This window comes from Talpa europaea, assembly GCF_964194135.1.
Source record: "Talpa europaea genome assembly, chromosome: 11".
Taxonomy (NCBI): domain Eukaryota; kingdom Metazoa; phylum Chordata; class Mammalia; order Eulipotyphla; family Talpidae; genus Talpa; species Talpa europaea.
The window spans coordinates 6722886-6748259 of NC_140078.1; the positions used below are offsets into that span (position 1 = coordinate 6722886).

The window sequence follows — 25374 nt, forward strand, 5'->3', positions numbered from 1 at the left end:
GCAAGCTTCTATGGTGATTTCTTTAACACTCCACATGACATCATACACCCCAATCTTTGCTTTGGGCTTCTTGACCCCACACCAAAGTTGAATGGCTGAAATCAGGAAGTTAAGAAACTTGACTTCGAAAAAGAGAAGTTCCCCAGGAAACACTTTGCCTCAACTTGTTCCCACTGGTTTGTCACCAGCAGGGATCTTCCTCCTTATCAACCCCTCAGCCCTTCGATTCCCCCTCCTCCCTCCCAGGTGCCGGGAAGACCATGGGCTGAGGGCCTGGGAAAGGCCTACCCCCTACACATGTAACCAAGAACTCACTCAGGGGCTCCCCAGGACTGAACACAGATGGGCTGATGTTCCATGCTGACGAGGAGGCACCCCAGTCGATTGCCTGGGCCAGTATGGGGGTGGTGGGGAGGGACTGGGACAGGATGAAGGGGCGGTGGAGGAGGACCACAGTGCTCCTGATCTGACACCCTGTCCCAAAGCAGTCTTTGCTCACTGAGCTTTTGCTTTAGCATCATTTTAATTCCCCAATACTAAGCAAAATAATGATGTTCCAAATCACCCCATATCTCAGTCATATGTCAGACTGATTAAACTGATATGAAATGAGAAAGTGAAAATTATGATTAAAAAGACAGACTGTCGAGGACAATTTGCTGGTAACAGACAGGACTTGAGAAAATTAAAAAGACTCTTTTATTCCCCCTCCCTGATACCCATGGCCTCTGGGGTCATATACAGTGGCTTCGCAAGAAAATCAGTTATTAAACCACTCTTAGGGTTTTTCCGTAAAGATGCAAACGGGAATTTAAAGTGATTTTGTGTGCTTGTTCATGGGCCAAAGAATGAGGACCAAGCTGAGGGATTCTGAACGGCTATCTGGACAAGACGCCAGGCCTACTGTTCAGCCTCTTAGATTTCTGTTAGAAGCACCTGGGGCTCTGAGGCCAGGACCTATGGAACGGACATGGCTCTAGGCCCTCCTCTAGCCACGGCGCTGCTGCCTCTGTCAAAATGTCATGGGCAAATTTGGGACCTGTTTTCTTTAAGCCCAGCAGTGTCACACTTCCCAGAAAAGATCAGTGTTACAGCCAAACTGAATCTCTGAAAGAAGATTTTATTCCTTCCTTGTTGCTTTTTGGGTTATTTAAAACCTGCCCTTCTAAAGCTTTTGACCCATTTTATCTGAGGTGTGGATAACAGCACTCAAAAGCCCTTAAACTGACATTAAATAAAGCAAAACCATTAAAAAGAATTCAGACAATGCATTTACCTGAGTAAGAATGTAACTCCTTTGGGCTTCTTCCATTTTTATCAAACTAGCATTGATGTAGTCGTTATCTTCTTGATGCAGTTTAATCCGACTATGGTCAACTGAAAGGCAAACCAGACCTCAGAGGTTAATCCTGGAGGACCAAGTGTCTGTACAAGCAGGGCACCTCTCGGGAAATTGAGGAAGGTGAATGGATGGCTTGAGGACACTCATGCTGACTGAGGCTGTGCTGTTTAATTGAGATTAGTCATTAATGTGGGGTTGGAACAGTATTTTCAGAAAGGTTGTTTTGACATGTTTGAAAAAAAAAAAAATCCTAACAACAGCAGAAGTAAACTACACGACAGCATAATCCCATCCTATATGAGAAATCTGTTCTTAGGGCCTGTCATCTTATGATACTTAGACCATACTATGTGTGTCAAGGAATCTGTTCTCTGAGGCCTAATATATATTTTTATAGAGTAAAAAAAATATATAGCAGCTTCAATTTTTAATAGGGAACCAAATTCACCCCAAATTCCTCCAGTCCCCACACGCCTATTTGGTACAATGAACTATATAATATGTAGAATTTATGATCACACTTCAATCTAACCACCTAATGGTTTGAAGAAAAATGACTGGTATATACAGCAGTGTCATCATCTACCTTGAATTCTTTCAACAAGTTTTTTTTAGGTTCAAGTATGATGAATTGAAATGATTCTAAATCGTTCAAATTCAGAACTTGTCACAAAGACATTTAAAAGCAAGTTTAACTGGGAAAAATAAACTGAATCCAAAACACTGAAAGTATCGTCAATGTAACTTTTAGAAATAACCTTCATTTGGAAATTCTGACTTGTTCGGGTCACGAAAAAGCACAACCATCTTTTTTTCCTTTTCCACGACTCTCACAAAAGCAATGGGTCCCGAGGGCCACTTTCCTTATACTGCTAGTGCCGCTAACAAGAGCAAGCGGGTATTTTTATTTCTGGCACATTGCAGGGGACAATGAACTCAGGTGAACAACCATAAACAGTATCATCCCCCCAGTCCCAACAGGAAGGAGAAGTTGGGGGGGGGTGTGTGTGTGTGTATAAGTGATTTGGGGATTTTTGTTCTAAGAATTCCAATGAGATGTTTTGGAAAATCAGCCACTTTTAGAATAATGTTTCTCACCCTGCAGATTTAAATTAAATTTAAATACTTGGGTAATATGTAAGTGGGTCATGGAGAAAAAAGATCTCAAAAAACCAGACACTATGTTGCGTGGCACTGGTAGGTTACATGAGTGGGTTCAAACAGGCCTGGGTGAGTTGGGCAAACAATCCATCTCTTGAGCGCTGGGCTTTCCGCTTGCCACGTGGAAGACAACAAGATTACCTTGAATCATCCTCCCCATCTCCCCCATAACCTTAAAAACAAATTATTTTTTCTACTAGAGAGTGGTGGTAAGAGTGAAAAAGAAAAACATGAGGCCTGAGATTGGGAGTAGAAAGTTTGGGAACTGTTTCCCTGGAACAATAAAAGTGCTTTTCTTTCTATGTAAAACTCGCTCATAAAATCAATTACATGAGCAATGATCAAAAATGTAGCAAAGTACAGCAAAAACTAGAGATGTGGGGTACCTCCCCACATCGTGTGAAAGACACCAAGGAGTAGCTGTTCTTTCAAGCCCAGAGCGCTGGCCAGAGCCTCATGGCAGAATCACCCCAGGAGAAGCTGAGGCTCTGTGTTTTAATGAAACCTACACCATCCCACAGCCCAGACGTGCTAAGTCAAAAGTATCAGGTGTTGGGGCGCCATCAGGTATCACTTGATGACCTAGAAGTGCACTTTAGCTGTTTCTGGCATGCGCCTTCAGTAACAACTGCCTCAATCACAGCCAACCTCTATGAGCAAGACACTGCACTAAGTGGCTTATGTTATTTTATTTCCTTTTCGCGGAATCCCCCAAGATTGCCGTGCCTGCTCTTTTGCTGAAGATCAGAGAAGAGAACAATTTGCCCAGAGCCACGCAGCTGTAAGTGGCAGGCTGAGACACAATCCGGGCAAGGTCGTGCTGCTCTGGGTGCATTTTCACTCTCCCACCAGGAACCAGGGTGCTGTACAATTCGGGGCAGCTTGCACGGCCCACTCTCCTACAGAACGCACCGAAAGCGCCCAGCCATGGCCACGGGCAGTGTGCTTGGTGTGGAACGCAGGAAGTGCCTGTGTCTGACCCATCATGTTGCTGATGGCCCTGGCAGAGAACGCTACCGTGGGAGCTGTGAGCAGGTACAGCCCCGGGCTCATGGTGTCTAAAATCCCTGGAGCTGAGTCAAAAAGGCTTCTGTGACTGGAGGAGGCTGCAAAGTTCATGTCCTTTACTCAGCTCCAGTTTTTCTTGCTTCACACAAATTCTAACATGTTTAGTTATTTACTTTTGAGAGATCAGCAGACTGCGAGCCAATCACTCAGAAGGTAGAGGGGCTGCCAGAGGCCAGCAGGCACACCGAGAGCTCGCGGGATGAGAGCGCTAGAAGTGATGACGATGGTGGGGGTGGGGTGAGGAGGACTCAACAAGCAGAGGTGACGCATGTCTTCAGAGAGTGGGGACACAGCTCCTGCCCCTGACGCCCGTGCAGGGCACCGCCACAGCCCAACACGATGCCCAGGGTCTAACGATAACGGCTGCCGAGTCAGGGGAAAAGAGGAGGTGATGCCTGCTCTCCTCTGCTTCAGCTGGCAGGAAAATGAGTCATCAGAAAAATCGTCAAAGCCAACGTCTTTGAACTTAGTTCAACTTGCCAGAAATCTCAGTCCCTCTACAAAGGTGGAAAAATGAACCACTACTCTAAGCCGCTAATGCCTTCATTATAGGAAACAATCAAGTCATAAACCTCTACTGCCCACCAAACCCTGGGGCAAAGAAGCTGGACTGGCAGGCCCTGGACCTATGAACCCCCGAGACGGAAGCAGTGAGACGGTAATGGCGATGTGAATACTTACAGGGACTGACATCTCTGTACCTGTTTCGGTTTTTGTTCTTAGGAAGTTTGGCCACTCTACATGGGAAGTCACTGGCTTCGTGTCGGATATCCTACAAGAAAAGGAGAAAGAGTTCTCTTTTGAAATCTCTGGTATCAGGAATTCCTCCATACATTTAACCGTGTATGGGCAACGTGCCAGGCGCTGAAGGAGACCCAGTGCAGGATCTGACATCAAAGAGAGCCTGGCAGTGTGGGAAATGCAAGGTGATAATTCCCAGGCATGTACAAGGTCATGGGAGGAAAACATAAGAGGAACAGCCACATGTCTGGGGGGAGGAAGTGGCGGGGCTGGGAGCTGGAAAAGGAGTGGAAGAAGGCAGAGACAGAAGAGGGGTGGGCATTCCACTCAGAACACCCAGCACACAGGGCCTGGGGGCTGGAGTTCCCGTCTTCTGCAGGGAACAGTGGGTGGGTGGCAGGGACAGACGGCTGGAGGAGCACACAGTGGGTGGGGCCAGATCTTGGAGAGCCCTGAGCGCCAAGATGGGAGCGCCATCTGTAACCTCTTTAAATCTGCAGTGATTAAAAGCAGATAAAACGCACTTTCCTATCAACAAACTATCCATCTGCTTTCCTAGGAGATGCTCACCAAATCCCCAGGACATGCCTGTTACAGACGACCCACAGGAGCGTCCAGCCTGGCTGATCCCACATTTCACTTTATGCTCCTAAAACACCATAATCATCCCATGACACAACCTTCCCGTTTAACTTGTATTTTATTATTATCAAAAGGTAACGCAGCACAACAATATGGATGTCACTAAACTGTGTACCAGAAAATGGTTAAAATGGTTTAAGTTTTTGTTATGTGCATTTTGCTACACTTGAAAAACAAAGTGTAGTGCCCGCAGGGGAGAACGAGAGGAGGCAACAGCAGCGGGGCCCTGGGAGCTGGAACTGGCAGGCCTGAGGATGCTCCATGACCAGCCGGCAGTGAGCAAAGCTCACCGCCACCCTGACTTCCACTGCCATCCTCCCCGGCTCAGGGAGTGCTGCCCCCTGGAAGAGAGGGTAGGACTCCGCGCAGGGGAGAGGGTGAGCTATCTGAGAAGAGCTGGATCCCCACTCCATGGGCCCCCTCCTTGTGACTGGGTGACTGCCACCTAACGCCTCCGCAGAAATCTGGAGATCTATTTTCTGGGAAACAAATCAGGAGGCAGAGTGCCAGCCGGAGGATCTGAGCAGACAAGAGGGAAGAGCAAACAGCACTGGCACCAGGGAGTGCAACTACCAGCCCTGAGAGGGCCCGGGCTAATCAGGGCTGCCGAGGCCATCACAAGGGCTCCGAGGGCTCCCTGTGCCCGGTGGAATTCTAGATTCCTACACAACAACGTTCTTTATGTTTCTAGGAAGAAAACACAACTGACTTTCACAGGCTAAGGGGTTTAGAATGGCTTCAGACTTTGCAAGAACACTGACGACTGGACAGTAAAGGAGCACTGACTTCAAAATTCTAAAGAAAAAGGACTTCCTACTTAGAATTCTATATCCAACCCGGTAATCAAGTGAGAAAGGAAAACAAAAACATTTCCAGATAGGCAAGTTCTCAAAAACTGTACCATCCATGCTCCCTTTCCTCAGCAGCCCACTGGAGTGTGCCTCCCACCTGAGTAAAGAAATAAACCAAGAAAGAGACAAATGTAAGATATCCAGTAAGGAAAAGTCCAACACAAGAGTAAAGGCAAAGGAAATTTCCACAACAACTGGCAAGGAGGTGTTCAGGGTGACAGCTATGTGCCAGACCGTGAGAGAGAAGCCAGGCTGGATGACACGCTGCAGCGATGTCAACAACGTGCCTTTGTCCACCATACTGTGACCGAAAGATCCCAGGAGAAGGAACAATGAAGGAGAAAAGCAAAGGCCATCTCAAGATGACAGCTGTGTGTGGCATGCCCCCACGCAACCCCATCCAGACAGACATGCTCCTCGCTCGCGTGGAAAGAACATACATATTCTAGCCTTGTGGGGAGCGGTGCTGGATGAATGTCAGGGACGTCAAGTCAGTTTTTTGAAAGGTATTTTCACTGGCATATCATGATCGCCTTCCTCCATTTGCAAGTTGTCATTCTATTGCCTTTTCATTTGAAGCATTTAACAAGACGTTTGCAGTTATTTTTATCCTGGTTCCTCTGTATATAATATCTAATACATTATACATTATACATTATAAAGCTCCTCTGCTTTCAAGATTTTCTATAATGTTCTGAAAGTTACAGACGCGCAATAAACAAGTTCAATGAAACTTCCGTCACAAGCATAAAATATTCCTAAAGATCTTTTATTATGTCGATCAAAGACTAAACATTCTACCAGTCGACGATGTGACCTTCCCACAAAGAGTAACCAGAATAAAGGCTTGAAAGCGGATGATGGGACGACGCGTGCTGCGTGAAGTGAGGGGCCAAGCCAAAAGGGAAGCAATGAACTTGTCATGAAACAGCTTCCTGGATTCTCTCCTTAACAAAAACAAGGGACATTTCATGATTCAAAGAATCATTCCAAGTGTACCTCATTATTTCTAGGATGGAAATCACACTGAATTAGACATTTTTGCCATGGGGAGATTAAATATGTCAACCCATAGGAAGCAGATGCTTTTACCTTTCCCCTTCATCACTGAAGTCAGTTCTTTACCAGCTTTTTGAGAGCCCACACTTCCTATTTTTACTGCAGATTTCAGAAATGTGATGGAATAAAACATCAAATGTAACAGTGTCAAAGGCACACCTGGTCATGTGCTACTAAAGCAGGTTTACATCCAGCCAGAGCTTACAGAGAAGTGGTTTTAGTCACACTGCAACATTTTATACAGGTGTTTGGGCACTCCAAATTATATGTATCATCTGATAGTGAAGCATTTTCACGGAGGAAAAACAAACAAGTTCTTCCAAAATTATGACTTAGCAGAGCTGGAAACGCTCACTACAGTTTTAAACAAAACATTTGCTGGCCTGGAAATCTTGTAAGAAGCAAGGAAGGGCAGAAGCCAAGATCACCTGGATAATTTCTATAGCTGTAGTTCTTGATTTCCCATTCTCTCCCACGCATTTTGCAAGCTAAATGATCTCCCAAAGACTACAAAGCATACTATGAAGCTAGCATACAAAGCTAGCATACTATGAAGCTCTGGAATAAATAAGAGCCCAGAGCCAATCAATTTTTGTATTTATTCAGGAAAGCAGCTCATTATCCATTATTTAAATATTTCCCAAATCCAATTAGGCAGAAAGTCAAACTTGAGTGAAAAGCTAACAATGTTTTATTGAGCTTTCTATCTTCCTTGAAGACACACAGGCATGAAATGCTTTTGTTTATAGTAATCACTTCATTAAATTAAACACAGCAGGTTAGTATTAACAGCCCTTTCACTTCAGTGCCACAAATGGTGGAACGTTTCCTACTGGTTCTGTGGTAAAATGCATTATTCCTTTCCAAACTATATGACAAGTAAAGAGGGAGACAGAGCACCCTGTTAGCAGTGGGGAGGCTGACGGGAAGGGCCAAAGCACTCACCTCTTTATCCTGACTTAACAAGTGGTTCTAAAGGCTCCCAAAGTCCAAAGAGACCTTATCTCTATCACAATATGCGTCATTTTATGGAACAGAAGTGTTTCTGAAAGGAAGTATGTTTAAGCAAAGCCAAATGTCTGACCTAATCCTACTTTGTAAATTACTTGTTACAAAATAAAAGTCATCAGAATTGCTGTCTTTATTGTTTTTGCATTTGGGCCACAGAGCCTCCTGATAAGATAGCACCAAAACAGTTACCGAAACATGGATTCAGAGCAGAAAGCGTTTGGTGTTTTTTTGTTTTTTTTTTTCTTTTTAAGATTTATTTATTTATTTATACAAGCCCTGGGTACAGTCAGAAGCGCGGGAGGGTGAGAGAATCCACCAGAGCCAGAGCAGGGAGCAGAACAGGCAGAAGGACCGAAGTACACGGCTGAGGGGAGCAGCGGGCGGCAGGAGAGGTCTGCACGCCATGTGGGACTCTCGCCGGTGGCCGGGAACGAACCGGTGCTATAGAGGCTGCGGGCAGCCTCGCAGCCCAGTGCTCAACCGCTGCGCCACCAGGGAGGCCCCATTTGGTGTTCTTTTTTAATGGTCCCAACAGTTACCTGTTTCAAAAGTCTAAAGGAAGAAATACTTCAGTGGTACTTTCTATTTGCTAGAATAATGGTGAACTACAAAGTCCCTCAGCACCTTCTGAATCTTCTATGCAATGTCCACATCCTTCCCTGTTTTACAAATAGTTACCTAGTTTGATTATTCAAGCTGTCACCTAGTGCTTTATGGAAGCTACTGGCTCTCAGAATTGGACAGAGTTAGACTGAAGGGAAATGCAGAAGTACAATCAAGGCAATAATTTAAAATGCAGTAAGTGAGCACACAGGGTGTTTCCTGGAACTCAAAAATACAGAGAAGGGGGGAGGGGTGACCAGCTTCACATTCTAGAAACCAAATCTTCCAAGTAATATATGTTGAACAAATTTTTTTAATCAGAAATCTTATTATAAATGAGAACATAAACTTTCTGTATAACAAGTATATTCCAATAAACACACAAATCATCACTATCAGAGTTGGGAAATATCTTTCAAGTCAAATGTCTTTCAATGCTGTATTCTTCATATGTGGAAGTTAACAGAATATAATTTACTATAAAAAAAAACCTTAGAAAAATATTTATTTCTACATTAGTCAATATGTAAGAATTGTCATAATCAACATTATTAAACTTAAACTTAAACTACAATGCCCAGAATAAAAAAAAAAAGGCTAAAGTTTAGCTAAGCACTACCAAGCTTGCTTTGGTTCAAATTTTAAAATGATTATGTATAGAATGAAAAAAGATGCCAAAAACTAAACTAAACATCTAAGATCCTACGCAGCAGCTGAAAGAGACAGAGGAGGGAGGAAGGAACTGAACTGGTCAGGATTTAAAAGGCAGCAGGATACACAGTAATCATCCCTGCCAGAGCTTGAGGACGTATCCGGTCATCTTGTACACTGGGTTGGGGCGAGGGTAAAAGATAATGGAGTTACAAATCACTAACAGCACAATTATGAACATTTGGAAAATGACATGGAAAAAAGCATAATCAATTTGCTTTATAAATTCCTCACAAATGAGAGGGTGGGGGCAGCAAGGAGGAGGCATCCCCCTTCATGAAGATGGCAGGGGAACATCTGGTGCAGAGTAGGGCCTGTCTCGTGCTTTGATGTGAACCCTCTGCTCGGAGCACAAAGGAGTGAATTAAACATGGAGGGAAGCACAGTGCACAGCTAGGCTCAAAAATAGAACGGGAGCAACTGAAAAGGAAACAGAAGACCTCCCACTCAAATGGCCCACAACCACAGTGCCCCAAACACCACAAAACTAATGCCGAAAAAGCTAACAACCCAAAGAGAAAAAGGAAACCATTCCCCATGAAATTTACTGAATAGTCTGTCAGGCACTTTAAGAGAGAAATCTATTTGTGATAGGGTTTAAATGAAGAAATTATGTATAAAAAATGTGACGGGGAGAAATGAAACCATTGTAAGTAACAATAAATGAGAAATCTTGGAAGTGAAATTGACAATCAGGGAAATTTAAAGAACCACTTCAACAGAGAGGGTAAAGTCTGGATTAAACACAATGGGTAAGTAAATCCACCAAGGCACAAAGAGGTATGGCGTGGAGAGACAGGAAGCACAAGGGAGCCCTTTGGACACAGAGAGAAAGGCCCCAACACATACCTGAAAAATATTTCAGTACCCTGACATGAGAGGGTCCAGGCAAAGCTGCAGCGTATTATAGATAAAGAATCTCCAAAGTATGGGCCTCCCCTGTGGCGCAGCAGGTTGAGCACGCGCTGTGAAGCTGTTCGCAGACTCTGCAGCGCTGGTTCAATTCCTGGCTGGCCAGGGCGATACCCACATGGTGCAGCAGGCCTCTCCTGTCTCGCCCGCTGCTCCCCTCAGCAGTGCTTTTGGTCCATCTGCCTGTTCTGCTCCCCACTCTGTCTCTGGTGAATCCTCTCACCCTCCCGTGCCTCTGGCCTGTTCCCCAGTTCTTGTATAAATAAAAAATAAATCTTTAAAAAAATAATTAAAAAAAAAAAGAATCTCCCAGGTAAACTAGTGTCTTTTGGAAGCTTAGGAGAGCTTTAACATTATCACCAACTTATTTTTTTTAAACAACTCTATACTATACAGTCATTCAACTCTTAAAAATATAAGAAAGGGACCACCTAACATTGGTGGTGACCCTAACTCACCCACAAGGTCATTTTATGCACTTGTGGTTAGTAGCTATTTTTGATTTATTATGGTCTTGTTATGTTTCAGAACTGAAAATTATTCTTTAGATGCAACAGTACGATTCATTTGGGAATGCAGGCTCTTATTTCTAAGAGAACTTAGTGATTAGTATTCCACTACTGAAAACATCAATGCAGAATAATTGAATTTGGGTCTTAAATAAGAATTTGGAAATAGCATTCTGCATTCATTATAGTTAACCGTTACTGGAATCTTTGTATTATTTATACATAGAACAGAATCATAAAGAAAGAGGTATAAAAATTGCCTTTTCACGTGTTACTGACTTGAAACCTTATTTTTAGTCCTTAATAGTATCTGTTTTTTGTTTTTAAAATCACTTACATTTTCTGTTAAATGTCATGAGTTTCACCTTGGACAGAAATCAATAAGCAGAGAATGAATCAGACTTACAGTAATTGATGTCAATAAAACCGATTGGAACCAGTATCTTTTTAAATGCTGAGAACCACAAAACCATTCCTGTAAAACAACAGTCTAAAAAAATTGAATCTACTTTCACTTCTGTTTTATTCACCTTCTGCTTTCCATAAGGACAGCTTAAGAATTTCAGGCCTTGGGGTTTTGGCACTTCATTGGAGGGCAGTGGTGAAGCTGACTAAGGAGACAAGAGGCTGGCAGACATCTCAAAGCAAAGGCTCACACCTTCCTTTACAGGGAACCAGACTGCCAGCCCCCACCGTCCTCCCTCCACGGCTAACTCCCCTGAGCTTGGCCACAGGGAGAGACTTAGAAACCCACATGCTACTCCGAGACACCCGAGAAACTCCTAACACTGGGATGATAGTTGTGTACGTGATTTAGGAGTATGAACAGGAGGAAACAAAAACAAACTACCTTTGGTTTAGAATGCCTTTAGTATTCCAAGAGCAGCATAAGAGTCTGTTACCGTAACTAAGGAAAAGGCCTCTGAATTATTATCAACCAAATGAGTTTCCTAGATATTCACTAGGTACAATACTTTTCTATATACTACTTGAAGGACCAGGGATGAAGAAGAAATAGTGCAAGGGATGGTCAATGCCCAAAAGCATCTGAAATGACAGTTCTTCAGTGGTCACAGAAGTAAGATAACAATTTGGGGGAGAGAGGAACCAGTGACCAAGCTCTTCCGCATGGTTTTCCAAAGAACCCTGTGTATGTGGATTAAGGAAGCAAGGTCCACATTCATTGTGTGAGTGCCTTCAGTTCATTCAAATATTTATTGAGCTCAGTTACTGTGGCGGCACCAAGGAGATGAAGATGAACAAGAAAAGGAGAAGTTCTGCCGAACTAGACCTTTCGACCCGTGGGAAGGCAGCCAGCTTAACACGCGCTTGCTGGGGGTCACAGAGGACTTATGGTCAACAGTTAGATTAAACCCCCAGGCAGCGGACACAGGCCCTCCCTACCACCCAGAGTCTGATCTGCTCGGAAAGGAAGGAGTGGCTCAATGTCCCAACCTCTATCTGCACATGCCTCTTTCTTTTTGCCTCTTCCTGTGGATTTATTTCAGGGTTCCAGCAAAGAATAAAGCACTCAGACCAGGGCATCATGAGGTGGGAAGAGACAAAAACCCACACGAGCCCACAGCCTGTAGTTTTCTCCACTAAGTCAATACTCAGGGTTACTTGAAATTCCTACTCGAGAAAACGAATCTGAATGCAAGGCAAGTGAAAGCAACAGCATTGGAATGACTTCGAAACCACTCCAATTTTGTTATTTTCAAGCAGCTAATTCACAGCATCAGCACTGAAAAACTGTTAACTGGTAGCATTGGTCATGATCCAGGGCAGCCATGGGCACTAAAACTGGCCACACCTGCTCACAAGACATCTGAACAAGTGGTAACACTCACGCAAGACACCACGGAGCCCCGATGGTTCTGGAGGAAGGGCTGCTCCTGGTGGTGTACATTCTATGAGTTTTCACAACTGTATGATGTCATGGGTCTGCCGTTACAGTATTACACAGAGTATTTTCACTGTTACAAAGCCCCGTCTCCAGCTAGTCAACACTCACTCTCTCCTCGCTAAGCCCTTTAGCAATTGCTGAATATTTTTATGGTTTCCATAGTTTTGTCTTTTCCAGGAATGTCACATAGTTGGAATCAGATCATAGTAGCCTTGTCTACTTTTTCCTATCAGGTTGTCTGTCTCCTCCATGATGGTAGACAGTGTTCCTCATGTATTCTGGACACAAGTCCTTTGGTGCTCACAGCCACTACAAATTATCTTTCTCCTTATCAGTCAGCTTTTGCTGTATATCAAACTTGTCCGCTCACAATTCCAGAGATTGATGGCCTTTTGGGCTGGCCTTACCTGGGATGGCTTGTTTCCATTCCACGTGGTGTTGGCTGGGCCCACAAACACATTTGTGATCTGCTGGGCTGAACCAATGACTTTACACATGTATCTGATGCTTGGCTGGCTGTTGACAAGGGTGAGGGAAACAGTCAGGCCACATGTTGCTGATCATTCAACAGGATAGCCTGGGCTTGTTCACCTGCTATCAACTGTAACATTCTCAAAAGCAGCAAGACAGGGAAAGACCCTTTTGTAGGTATCTGCTTGAGTCACCTCCGCCAATACTCTATTGGCCAAGTCACACGGCCTGGAACAAATTCACAAAAGGGATTCCCCGGCTCTTGGTGGGAGTCACACTCACACTCAGGGGGGGCACGCAGACAGGAGTGGGAGGAACTGGGGGCTATTTTTGTAAACAACCTAAGGTTGACAGTATCTTCCGATAAACAGAAGGTTCTTAATTTCAATGTAGTTATCAATCTCATTCCTCACTGTTAGATTTTTTTTTTTGAGGTATCTTGAAGAAACGTGTGTGTCCCAAGTTCACACACATATTCTCCTACATTATTTCTCAAAGTTCAACTAAATGTGAAAAATGCTTCTTGCACATCTTAATTTGTATTGATTATTATGCCTCAAGATGTTACATCAAACATAAAGCAGGGCCTGTCTGTCCTGCCCAACAGCTGCGCGGTGCAGGGGGCAGCCACCACCCACCGAGGCCGCGGGCGCTCCGTCTGCTGCAGGTACACACATGGCGGTGTGTCTGTCTTTAGTCTATCCGTATTTTTGAGTATTAGTGTTTTTCTTTTATAAGCTTTTTACATGTTTTTAAACCATCAGTTCTTTCTCTGTGGGAAAGTGCTTTTCTACTTTATGTATTTGTACATTTAAAAACTGTCTATGTATAGAAAATTAAATGTAAGTGTCGGGGGACAGTCATGAAACTGTCAATATCGTGACAACAGAATTTTCTACCTGGCAGAATTAGCAGAGATTTTTATTTTCTATTGTTTTTCAATTTTTTCTTCAGAAAATTTGCAATACCTATATAATAACAGGTTTAAAAGTAGTTTTAGATTTTTACATATTCAAACCTATTGGCCTTTTCCTCTGCAAATTCCTTTATTGCTTCTTAGAAGTCTTAGAATGGCAATGCCACCTTTAAAAAATACATTTAATCTGAATGTCTCTAGAGCTTATTTTCCTTCTACAATTTTCTACTATGCCTCTTAAAATAAAAAAAAACTAAGTCTCACACTTTGCTAAGAATAGGTGTTTCTGTGGTTCAGTTAGTTGAACAGTTGCACTGTGTTCAGTGTGATCTTTGTGTACTACAGTAGCTCAAACTGTATTACAGAACTTCCTCCTCTCCCTAAATTCAAATAGTAACAAAATGCAGCTGCACCTGAGAATTCAGATTTCAAAATGAACAAATTGCTAGTTTTCAGAGACAGAGGAACCATTACAATTAGGTAGCTTTTTTTTTTTTTTTTAATAGAGGCATGATTTATTTGTTTGCTGGTTTGTTTGTTTGTTTTGTTTATACATGCACTGGGTACAGTCAGAAGCGCGGGAGGGTGAGAGAATTCACCAGAGCCAGAGCGAGGAGCAGAGCAGGCAGAAGGACTGAAGTACACTGCTGAGGGCAGCAGCGGGCGGCAGGGGAGGTCTGCGCGCCATGTGGGACTCTCCTCCGGTGGCCGGGAGCAGCCGGGGATCGAACCCGGGCCGCAGAGGCCGCGGGCAGCTTCGCAACCCAGCGCTCAACCGCTGCGCCACCGGGGAGGCCCTAGGTAGCTTTTTTTTTAAGATGATGTAGGCTAGATTCATTCTTTGCAACTCTTTAGCAAATGAAAGATCAAGAGGAACACCAGAGATAAAAATATATTGGATTTAAAAAATTTACAGTGGTATTTTTGTAGTTAACATGAATATTGCTATTTGTGGTACGAATTCCCCCCATATTTATCTGGTATGTATTACTATGTGTATAAACTTGTAGCGAAACAAGAAAAAATTAAAAACATTAAATTCATTCTGGCTGCCATGTCCATAAGTAAACCAGTCTTTTGGTTTGTTTTTTTTTTTAAAGTCCAGTTCTCCATATTAGTCATCTTGTTACTAACTTCCAGTGAAGCAATTATTTGATTATATATTTATTTAAAAAGCAACTTTGAAAGTTTAAATAATATTCAGAACTTTCAAAGTTCAAACATAAAAGGATAAAATAGCAGTATCTTAAGTCAGTGCATCTTCCACCTCCTCAATGAGCGATGGGATTTCTTTAAAAGGTTCTATGCCTCCTGTCTCTCCAGTCACAAGCCCTGGGCAACAGCTGCAAGATCTTTTGGTCATCAGCCTTCTCAGAGCTGAATACATAAAAAATACATTTCGTATACAAAGGAAGGAGGCAGTAATAAACCTTTGCTAATAACGTATGATCAATTTTTAGAAGCTTCTGAAGGCTGATGGATGCCAAATCCTTCCTCAAGAGGGTTTGCTCAATAACTCAATGCCTCAACTAAAACTATATAGGAACCAAAATCCATACACTCATCGCCAGATACAGACCAGGGTCACTATTATTACATAAATAACTGATGCTGGTGCATAGGCAATATCCTTGAAGGATATTACAATTAGCTAGTCTTCCTCCCAAGACTCACAAAATGACGACCTCAACATTAGACTAGCAGGAAAAGAAATCCCTAGGGCCAACTAGACAAAATTTTGCAAAAACCAAGATAAAGAACAAACTTTCAAAACACTAAATCCAGTTATGTCTCTACGTAAGAGTAACACATAAGCTTGACAAGAAATCACTATCAGAATGTTTGTTTTCCTACTGTGCTGAGAAGCAATTTTCCTAAGATTACATGAAGCAGAGTATAAAATTTCACTGAGATACAGTCATTAGAAGACAGGATAGCTAAAATGCCAGAATTGTAAGGCTCTCTTAAAGGCACCACCCAAGTACATGCTTTCTTTTTTTTTTTTTTTTAAGATTTATTTATTTTTATACAAGAGCTGGGGTACAGGCCAGAGGTGTGGGGGGTGAAAGGATTCACCAGAGACAAAGCGGGGAGCAGAACAGGCAGGCAACTGAAATACACTGCTGAGGGGAGCAGCGGGCACGACAGGAGAGGTCTGCCATGCCATGTGGGAATCTCCCTGGCCGGCCAGGAATTGAACCAGTGCTGCAAAGGCTGCAGACAGCTTCATAGCACTGCGCTCAACCTGCTGCGCCACCGGGGAGGCCCAGTACATGCATTTTTAAAGCAAAGGCGCAGGACCCCAAGTTGAGGATCACCTTCAGAATCCAGAGTGCACTGTAACATTGCACGTGCAGTCAGTTTTTGTCCTTGCATCTCCAGTTGTACCAGGCAGCTATGTCAGTGTCCCTGCCCTCAATGAGTTCCCACGTAGAAGGGCAGACACCTGCAGCCACAAATACTGCTAAGTACAAAGTACTGAGCAGAGGGGAAATCTATTCTACAGGAAAATGCAAAAGTTAGTAAAAATGAAAACGGCAACTTCAAGAATCACTGTGGAGCAGTCACATTTGATGCAGAGGAAAAAGACAGTGAGTGCTGGCACTGTCGACAGGTTGCCTCTCCTTGCAGCCTTTGGATGGCGTCACTGAGAGGAAATAAATCATAGTTACGTCCAATCTATTTCACCCAGTCTCTTCTGGAACCGTTGCTTGCAAGGAACCTCGGTAAAGGGCTGGGTGAGATGGCACACAGACATGCTCCACTCGAGCAAGCTCAGAAGCCGGCTGCGTGTGGCACTCTGAGCTCCTGCTGTCACTTTAAAGGTAAAAAAAAGAGAAAGGGTCCAGATCCAGGTCTGTGTCCCCAGACTCCAGGAGTGTTCAGTGCACACCCAGTGCTTCCTAAACACCTTGCCTCCAGCCAGCGGGGCTGGAGTGGCTCTCCAGAGAGATGGTATGTGAGCCTCCCCAACTCAAAGGCGCAGACACTCGCCCTCAGTAAGCACCTGCTGAGAAACGTGCCCTGAACAGGTCAGAAGGAACCATGGTGAAAGCTATGAATTTAAAATACATACAGCATGAGGATGCAGTGGACAACAAAATAATGACTGCCTAAGGAAGCACCAATGACCCGACTGGCTTTGAGAACTCTCTCTGCTCTCTCTTTGACCTCTTCAACAGAAAACTCATGGGTGATTTTCCAGTAATGAGTAATTTCCTGCTATGATACCCAGGGAATGGCTGGATATGAGAGGCAGAAACATTTCTTGGAACTATGTGCCTCTTTCTTCCTCCTTCTCCTGCAGGCAGTGACATTTTCTGATGTGGTGGATTCTTGAAGAAGGCTATATTCCATCCTAGATGGAAGCCAGATTCCCTATGTCTTTCCTGTAAACTAGGAAGGAACTGGTCAAAGGCTGGCATATCTGGAAGGTTTTTACATGGCAGCCCCAAGTCAGGCTAAGACTCAGGGGAGTAGAAAGTACTCCCCACGTCAAGACACACTCAGCTCTCTGCTGCAAGCCCTGACTTGGAGCTCCTTGAACTGAACAGAGCTATCCCGGAGACTGTACCCTGAATGTACCCCCAGGCAATGGGCACCTGAGCCCACACTCTGGATGGCACCTTCTCCTTCCCTTGTTCTTACCTTCCTCTCTTGAGTCCAAAGAAGAGGTGGTCTGGCTCTTCTGATCCCTGAGTGTTTGTTTTCAGTTTTATCAAAAAAAGTGTTTACTGTGATGCTCTTCAAAACAAATCAGAGCCAAAGGAATTAAAGGGTGCGGGGGGGTTGAAAGATGGAGCATGAGCTTGTAATTGCCGAAACTGGGTGACAGATACATAGGGGCTCATTATACTAACTTCCGTATGTTTGAATGTTTTCCTAACAGAGAATCTTAAGACTCACTTTTTTAAAAGTGAGGGGGAGGGAATGATATAATCAGATACCTTTCTGGAGGTTACTCTGGCTGGGTTATTATGGGGAGATGGCGGCAGCAGTGTCTCCCTCTCTCTGAATCCCACCACAGAAATAAACAGACCTGCAAGGCTAGTAGAACTAACAGGGACACCCCCTCAGACAACAACTAAAACCCAGGGACAAAGCCCCTGTAGGACACTGAAGGCACAAGCACCGACAAGTGCTTAGTAAGATGCTTGTGGCATCAGCATTTGTGTGGGAGGAAGCAGAGTCAAGGCTCAAGGTGATTCTGATAGATGATATCAGTAGAACCCAGCAGAGAAGTAAACACATGTAGATTACTTAAAAAAAGAAAATGGACCCAAAGATTTTTATATGCAGACAAAATGGCCTTCGAACAGAAAGGCTGAAAGCTTAACTACTACTAACATGCTCTGTGAGTTTACAGGATACTGGTCGATAAGCAGTACTCCTTGGGGATACTGTTCCTCCTTAGGGAGGAACTATGGGGGGCATTAATATTTATCAGTAGGTCTAAGACAAAGGGTGGTTTTATAGGAGACCATATGCTATAGATCTAGAGTACAACTACCAAAAGGGGGTCTGGGAGACAGAACGGGAAGAGTTTTGCGAAATGGAATAATCATGCTGATCCGTTTTAGAGATATCAACTGAGAATAGTTCAAATCAGATGCTGGGGTAAAGGGGGAATAAATGATTACTGGGCGCCTTCAGGACTGCTTACAGAGGGAATTAAGAGTAACAGCCCCGAACGAAGGGCACTAAGGGTACCATTAATCAAAATGTAATCACTAGGAGATGCAAACCTTCCTTAATACCAAAAGACTCAATCACATGTAAAATTTCTCCTTGAAAATTATAAGTCACATGTGCCATACGTACAATATCAAGATATAATGAAAAAAACAAAACACAGCCAATGCAAACAGTCCGAGTCTGCTCTTTCAAACTTTTCTCCAAGCACGTGCAAGTATTAATTAATGGATTCTCACTGCGTGTTTTTAATACAGACAGGTTCACACTCTGCTCACTGTCCTGAGATACCTCACAGTCCCCAGCCGCCCGACCCCCTTCATATACATGCAATTTTTTAAACTCAGTTTTCTAGATGTATCAATCACATTGGCAAATGGAATAAAACTATCTCTTCCAATATTTTAGCAGTCATTTAATTTTCTTACTACTTTATCTAAGACCTTCAAACCAATGTTCAGTAAAAGTTGGATTAAGCTAAAAACAATTTTGCCACTGTAACAGGCTTGATAAACGTTCTCCTGTTTAAGTAACTTCCTTTTGCTCTCATGTTATTAAGAGCTGCTGAATACAGACAGCTAGAACTCAAAAGTTATTTTTCATTAGGGAGAGCCCAAGAGATTCTATTCTGAGCAGAACGCGCTCTCTTCTCTCACTACTGGAACCCTAACCCGCAATGATCCTTAACTAGTTCTTGTTCTCAGGACTTTCTATTTGTCTGGAAAGAGGCCCTTGGCAGCTCTCTCCACTTTTATTTCTTTTCCATGTGCATCCAACATAATGACCAGCATCCATCATCCTGGCTTCTCTCCTGTTCTCTTCGTGCTTTCTAAATTCAGTTACTCTAAAGCAACTTCCTTCCTAAGCTTCATTTGTTACTCTCCTTTTCACATTTCAAAATTGAAAAAGGCGGGGGTGGGGGGGTGTTTTCTGATTATAAAGGTAACACATTACGTTTAGAAAATCCTAGCAACCCAGAGAACCAGGAAACCACATATGAAAACCTGTATGACCAGTGAAAATCCACTGACCTCATATACACTGACCAGGGGAGTAAGTATCTTTTTGGTTACTTGTCCACAGAAGGGGCGTAAGAGGACCAATACCCACTAAGAAAAATACTCGAGAATCAGAGCAGAGACCTCAAAGCGCCCTTTGTTACTGGCATTTTCCTGTATATTTATTCTTCTACTTACTCGGCTCTGCTTAAATTACAAGCAACCTAACATTTATTTCACTCTTTCGGACACTACTGAGAACCACTAGGTGGTTCTCTCTTGGCTAGAAACCATCCAGAGCATCATTCTGCAGTCGGGTCGGAAGTTATCAACTGGCTAAGAAGGGCTATAAACAATCACTCGTCTATTAAGCTACATTCACATTGACAATTCTGTTTTCAATCTATTTTTCTAGCAAGTAGTTGCTTTTAGGTTTAGAGAAAATACACAAAGGTATGAGGGGGGTAGGGGAAGCTTTTTGAGGGCAGAATAACAAAAGTCACACCAAAAATAGCATCACTAACAGAAGAATCTATGGAAAACAAATAATGCACAGGCAAACAAATTGAGGAAACTAGAACAAACAGGCAAATTGTATCAATGCCAATATCCTGGTTATGATATTTACTAGTTTTGCACAATGTTAGCATGAGGGAGGGGGCCTGGGAGGGAACCTGGCACAGTGCACAATGGTTCTCTCTATCCTCACAATTATACATGATACGATTCTCTCAATAAAATATTTCAATTAAAAATAAAACTGGGAGAATATAGACAAAGTGTTTATGGTACTTTTATTGTGTAGTCATAGGGGTAGAGCTTCTATTCCTTTTTGTTTTCCACAGTAAATGTATCACTTTATAATAAAATATAGTATAAGATTAGAAAAATAAGAAGTCTTAACAAGGGGTAAAAGAATACAGGAAAGACTGCTGGGTCAAGAGTAATTGTCTGGTGATTACTTCTAAGTGCTGAGTCTTTTGTAGGTTTTTTTTAATCCCTCAAACATTTCTGAAGGATTTAGAGGGATCCTATCTTATAATGCAACTCAAGTCTAGACTTAGCTGGGGGGCAAAAACTGCATGCAATTAAGATTAACCTTGGGAAAAATACCTTTAATTGCCAGCATCAAAGACTCAGATTATTTTTAATCTTAGCCTCTTCTGTTTCTCTTCCAACTGTAGCCACCCTTTCCCTAAAGGATAGCAGGTGGTATGTAAAGGAATCATCTCTTTTTTCTCTGGCACATATAGTTTAATGTACATATAGTTTAATTAAGGAAGGTAAAATGAATGTACAGTGCAAGTCTGGAAGGCAACACTGGGCCAGGAGCTATGCTACATTAGGAGTGAGAATATAAAGATGCAGAAGACAAGACCCCCTATTCCTAGAGGGTTCACATTCTAAATAAGAAGAAAATAACATCTAAGCAACAGAATAGCAGTATTAATCCAGATAAAATGTTGTTAAGTGTTGAAAAGGACTAACATGCTGCAAAAAAAAAAAAAAAAAAAAAAAAAAAGAGGGGTATTTGGCATGGCCTGGTGGAAGTTGAGTGTGTTCCTTCTAGTGGCTTCTTTCTATAAACAAATCCTATTTTCCCTTTGGCAGATGGATTCCTCAGGTGGATTAAAGCAAAGTCAGCACAGTCACAGAGACAACAGAGAAACCATATTAAATCACTTCCCACAGAACAAAAAAGTGTGTGTGGGGAGGGATTCAACAGAAAAGTGAGCTTAGTATAGAATGCAGGCGGCCTGTGCTCCACTGAGGCAGGGATGACCAACTGAAAAGAGGGGTTGGGGGACTTCGCAGGCAGATGACACAGCACCAACAAAGGACAGATTTTGGAGCAAGCGGTGAGGGTGTGGGACACAGGGCGGTGGCCTAGAGATCTGTCCAGATGTGCTTTGAGCACCTGTGTAGGGCGAGGCCAAGAAATCAGGGGAATCCCCTCTCGGCAATGGGGAGCTATTGGACCTTTTCAAGTTAAGACGGTGTCACGTCACCAGGAAAGCCAGGATGGACATGAAGAGGCTGAGCCAGCCCAAGGTGACTGTAATAAAGGTGGGGGAGAGAGCGAGGAGAGAAGGGCAGGCATTCAGATGCAATTTTCAAGAATGAAGTTAGCAGGCTTGGCAATCACCTGATGTGAGGGGCAATTAAAGAGTTGGAGATTATCTTAGATTTCGAGTTAGTGTAACAAAGGAGAGATATATATGATAACTTACAAACATAGTGTCCACTGATTTCATAATTATTCAATACAGAAAAAATGCGTAATGGTTAAAAAAAAAATCAAGATTACAAGATAAAACTATTCTACGTTACAAAATACATCCTCTAAATAGAAGCATGAGAAAACCTATCAAAAACCTCTTTAATATAGAATGTATTAGAAAATTTGTGAAATCTTATGCATAGTCCATTCTGTTATTATTTTTTTTAAAGAATATAGGCCATCTGAATGTCTTGTTTAGAAAAGTGTCCGTTTAGGTCTTGTGTCCTTTTTTTTTTTTTTTTTTGTGGGACCCTTGCCAGTGCCCGGGGATCGAACTGGCACTGCAGAGGCTGCGGGCAGCCTCGCAGCCAGGCGCTCAACCGCCGCGCCACCAGGGGAGGCCCTTTCATCCATTTTTTGATTGGATTGTCTTCCCTTTTGTTGTTGGATTGTATTAGCACCGAGTAAATTTTGGAAATTAGCTCCACGACGGAAGTGTGATGTGCAAATATTTTTTCCCCCATTTTGCAGATTGCCTTTTTGTTTTTTTGTGATGGCTCCTTTTGAGGTACAAAAGCTATACTTTTAGTCTGATATAGTCCCATCTGTTTATTTTCCCTCTGGTTGAGTGCCCAACCGTAGATGGCCTATAGTGTGCTCCCTATATTTTCTTTCAAGTACTTTATAGTTTAAAGATCTTATATCCAGATCTTTAACCCATTCTGAATTAATCTTTGTCTATGGGGTTATGTATGGATCTGCTTTTATTTTTTTGCATGTGGCTATCCATATTTCCCAACACCATTTGTGAAGACATTCATATGGCCTACAGACATATGCAAAACTGTTCAACATCACTTATTGTAAGGGAAATGCAAATCAAAACCACCACGAGATATTACCTCACCCCTGTGAGAATGGTTCATATCCCAAAAAATGGTTACCACTGTTGATGGGAACGCAAGTTGGTACGCTAGCTGCTAGGTTGTATTGGGGGGTTGAGGGATGTGGTATTTATGGGGGATGAGAGCTCCAGAAACAAACCATTTGTTTCCAACACTGCCACGGCTAGGCCCTGCTATGCCAATCAGACCCCCTCTGGAGTCTCATCTGCTGTGATGCCCTTATGGTTGACAGTCCTTGTCCTAAAGGATCACTGGCCTTTGTAGCAGGGGAAGCAAGAACCGAGTCATGAGGGTCCAGAGAAGATCCACCTACCCACAGGCTTATCGGCTCCCGGCAGAAGACAACCTGAGTCTGGATACGGCTGCATGGACAGCTGCAGGGGGCTGAGGCAGGAAGCACACTGTACAGTGTGATCTGAAAACTAACCTTAAATATAATCAAGGGAGGCAACATTATTAGGAAAGCTGGTATTTTCTGCACCCGATATACAATAGAGGGGACTAAGACTGAAATACATGCACAATTTATAAAGATTCATCTATTCATCTCTGGGGCTCCATAATTTCTCACAGGAAAACTAACATGTGATTTAGACATTTAGATTTAGATTTAGAAATTAGTAGAAAACCTCAAAAAGACTATATATTTATTTTTTCAACAGTGGACTCTGACAGAAAATTCAGTTGTAGACCAGACACAAGACCCTGGCCAAAGTTATAAAATGGTAACCAAGGGACAAACACGTCATTACCCGAAGGACCTCTGAAGAAAATAAAAGAGGTTGATGAAGAGACAGCTGGCTCAAAAGGTGGCCCTGGAAGTTACTTGTCCTAGCTCTTCAGCAGGAGAAACTCCAGTCAAACTAAATTCCTCAGGGCTCTTAAATCCTGATTGGATTCCAAAAGACACGGCACCCACACTCGCCTGGCAGTGGGGAGAAAAACTCTTTCAGTGCCATGGTTGCAAGAGAAGGAGATCTACTGTTACGCACTTCTATACACTTATTATCCCCCTAGATGGATCCCAGGATGACTTTCAGTCATAAAGTCACCATGTATGACATTAAATGTAGCAACCATTTCCATTCTAGTAATTCTGCAGGGAAATCACATGTTGTTAGGAAGGCTGAAGATTAAGTAGGTTCTACAGGTAAGCCTGGAACTTAACCACCATCCACAACATTGGTCTACAGAAATATCTGTTCAGAATCCCAGACAACCAAAATTCAAACTCCCGAAGGAGACAGTGTATATTAGGACTGTCTAAACTTCCATGCTTGGTTACCATTTTGATGCCATGCCGGTCAGAAAAGTCCATCTGAACATTGTTCCTGTGAACTGACCCAGATGAGGCTGCAGGGGCACTCTGGATTGTAACAAACTCACCAACCAGGTACTCCACAGGCAAGACCCACCATGGTTTTACCCAAAGCCTGTTGATTTTTTAAAATGACTGTATGGGGATATTTAAAAACAAGCAAAAAGCAAAATTCATGAACACAAAATGTGCCACAAACTGACCCTGTTCTATTTCACGGGCTATTGCAATCAGTTTTCTGGTTGTTTATTACCACCTCCCCCAATCTGCTCAACCTTCCATTATGCATCCCCTTCAACTGGCATTAGAAAAGACTATAGATGTACCCCCAAATTCAGAGGGAAAAAGACACGGCCGACAGACCAGCTAGCAGCAGCAGCAGTTCCCTGCTCCTTTGCAGTCAAATGTCACGAGGCGCACAGGGAGAGAACCACAGTTTGGTTACCAAGTCTAGAGCCAACACCACATGCCCCGTATCCTTATACGGAAGCAGCCCCAAGCTCCGACATGTTGGTAATTGCTGCTGGCGGCTGTGGCAGTCATGGGGAGAGGATGAGGAGGGGAAGCAGGAAGGAGGTAAACGAGACAGAGTAAGTCCGCGGGCGAGAACTCAGCAACACAAAGACAACACAGGCACTGCCCAGCACACTGGAACTCAAAGCCTGCTTCCCAGCTATCTTCAACACGTTTTGTAAGACCCTGGTGAGCAACCCTGTCTTTAAAGCTTTATTTCTCTTCTGTCCACAACTGTTCGGCCTCTGGCCTCCCATCTTGTTGAAAGGCATTTTTATGTTCAGAAAAAAAATCTCAGTTACACTGAGGATTCAGATCCACAGCTTCAGTTGAGGTGAACAGAATAAAGGCAGGTGAGCGCTGAGGTCTGAGGAAATCCCAGGTCTGCTGAAACTCATTGCCCTGATGAAAGGCAACCCCAGAGTTCCAGGAAAGGAGAAAGGACACTGCCGCAAGAAGGGGATTCCCTCTGCTCTTCACCACTTCACCACCCTGGGCTCCAGTGCAACTGAACATCCTTGCCTCAAGTCACTTACCACAATGACCCGTGAGAAGACAGGTGACAGGAAAGTGCTTGGCAAATTCTATTCACACAGAAAATTCCAGTTTAAATGACAAACCTACCCCCAAAATCCAATACAGTTAAGAAGTCAAACCAACCCTAAAAACCCCTTCTTCGCTGAACTAGACGTGCCATTTAGCTCCAAGCCATAACGCCAAGCTTGCCAAGGCAAGAACGTGGTTTCACTCATTTGCTCCTCTCCTCTCCTCCATCCGAACGCCACTTGTTTCCTAAGATCCAGAAGATGAGGGAAGGTGAGACT

At 43.3% G+C, this 25374-nt stretch overlaps 1 protein-coding gene across 2 annotated transcripts in view; it reads right to left on the reverse strand.

Annotated features, from left to right (window-relative positions):
• The window catches only part of PTPN1 (protein tyrosine phosphatase non-receptor type 1), a gene marked incomplete at its 3' end in the record, with an annotated part of 53275 nt that overhangs the window by 12035 nt on the left and 15866 nt on the right, over window positions 1-25374 (reverse strand). For both annotated transcript variants that reach the window (XM_084247440.1, XM_084247439.1), the window contains exons 2-3: window positions 4253-4343; window positions 1277-1377 (exon numbers count right to left, since the gene is read on the reverse strand). In XM_084247440.1, coding sequence (XP_084103566.1) covers window positions 1277-1377; window positions 4253-4343 — 192 coding nt within the window. The remainder of the gene's footprint in view (window positions 1-1276; window positions 1378-4252; window positions 4344-25374) is intronic.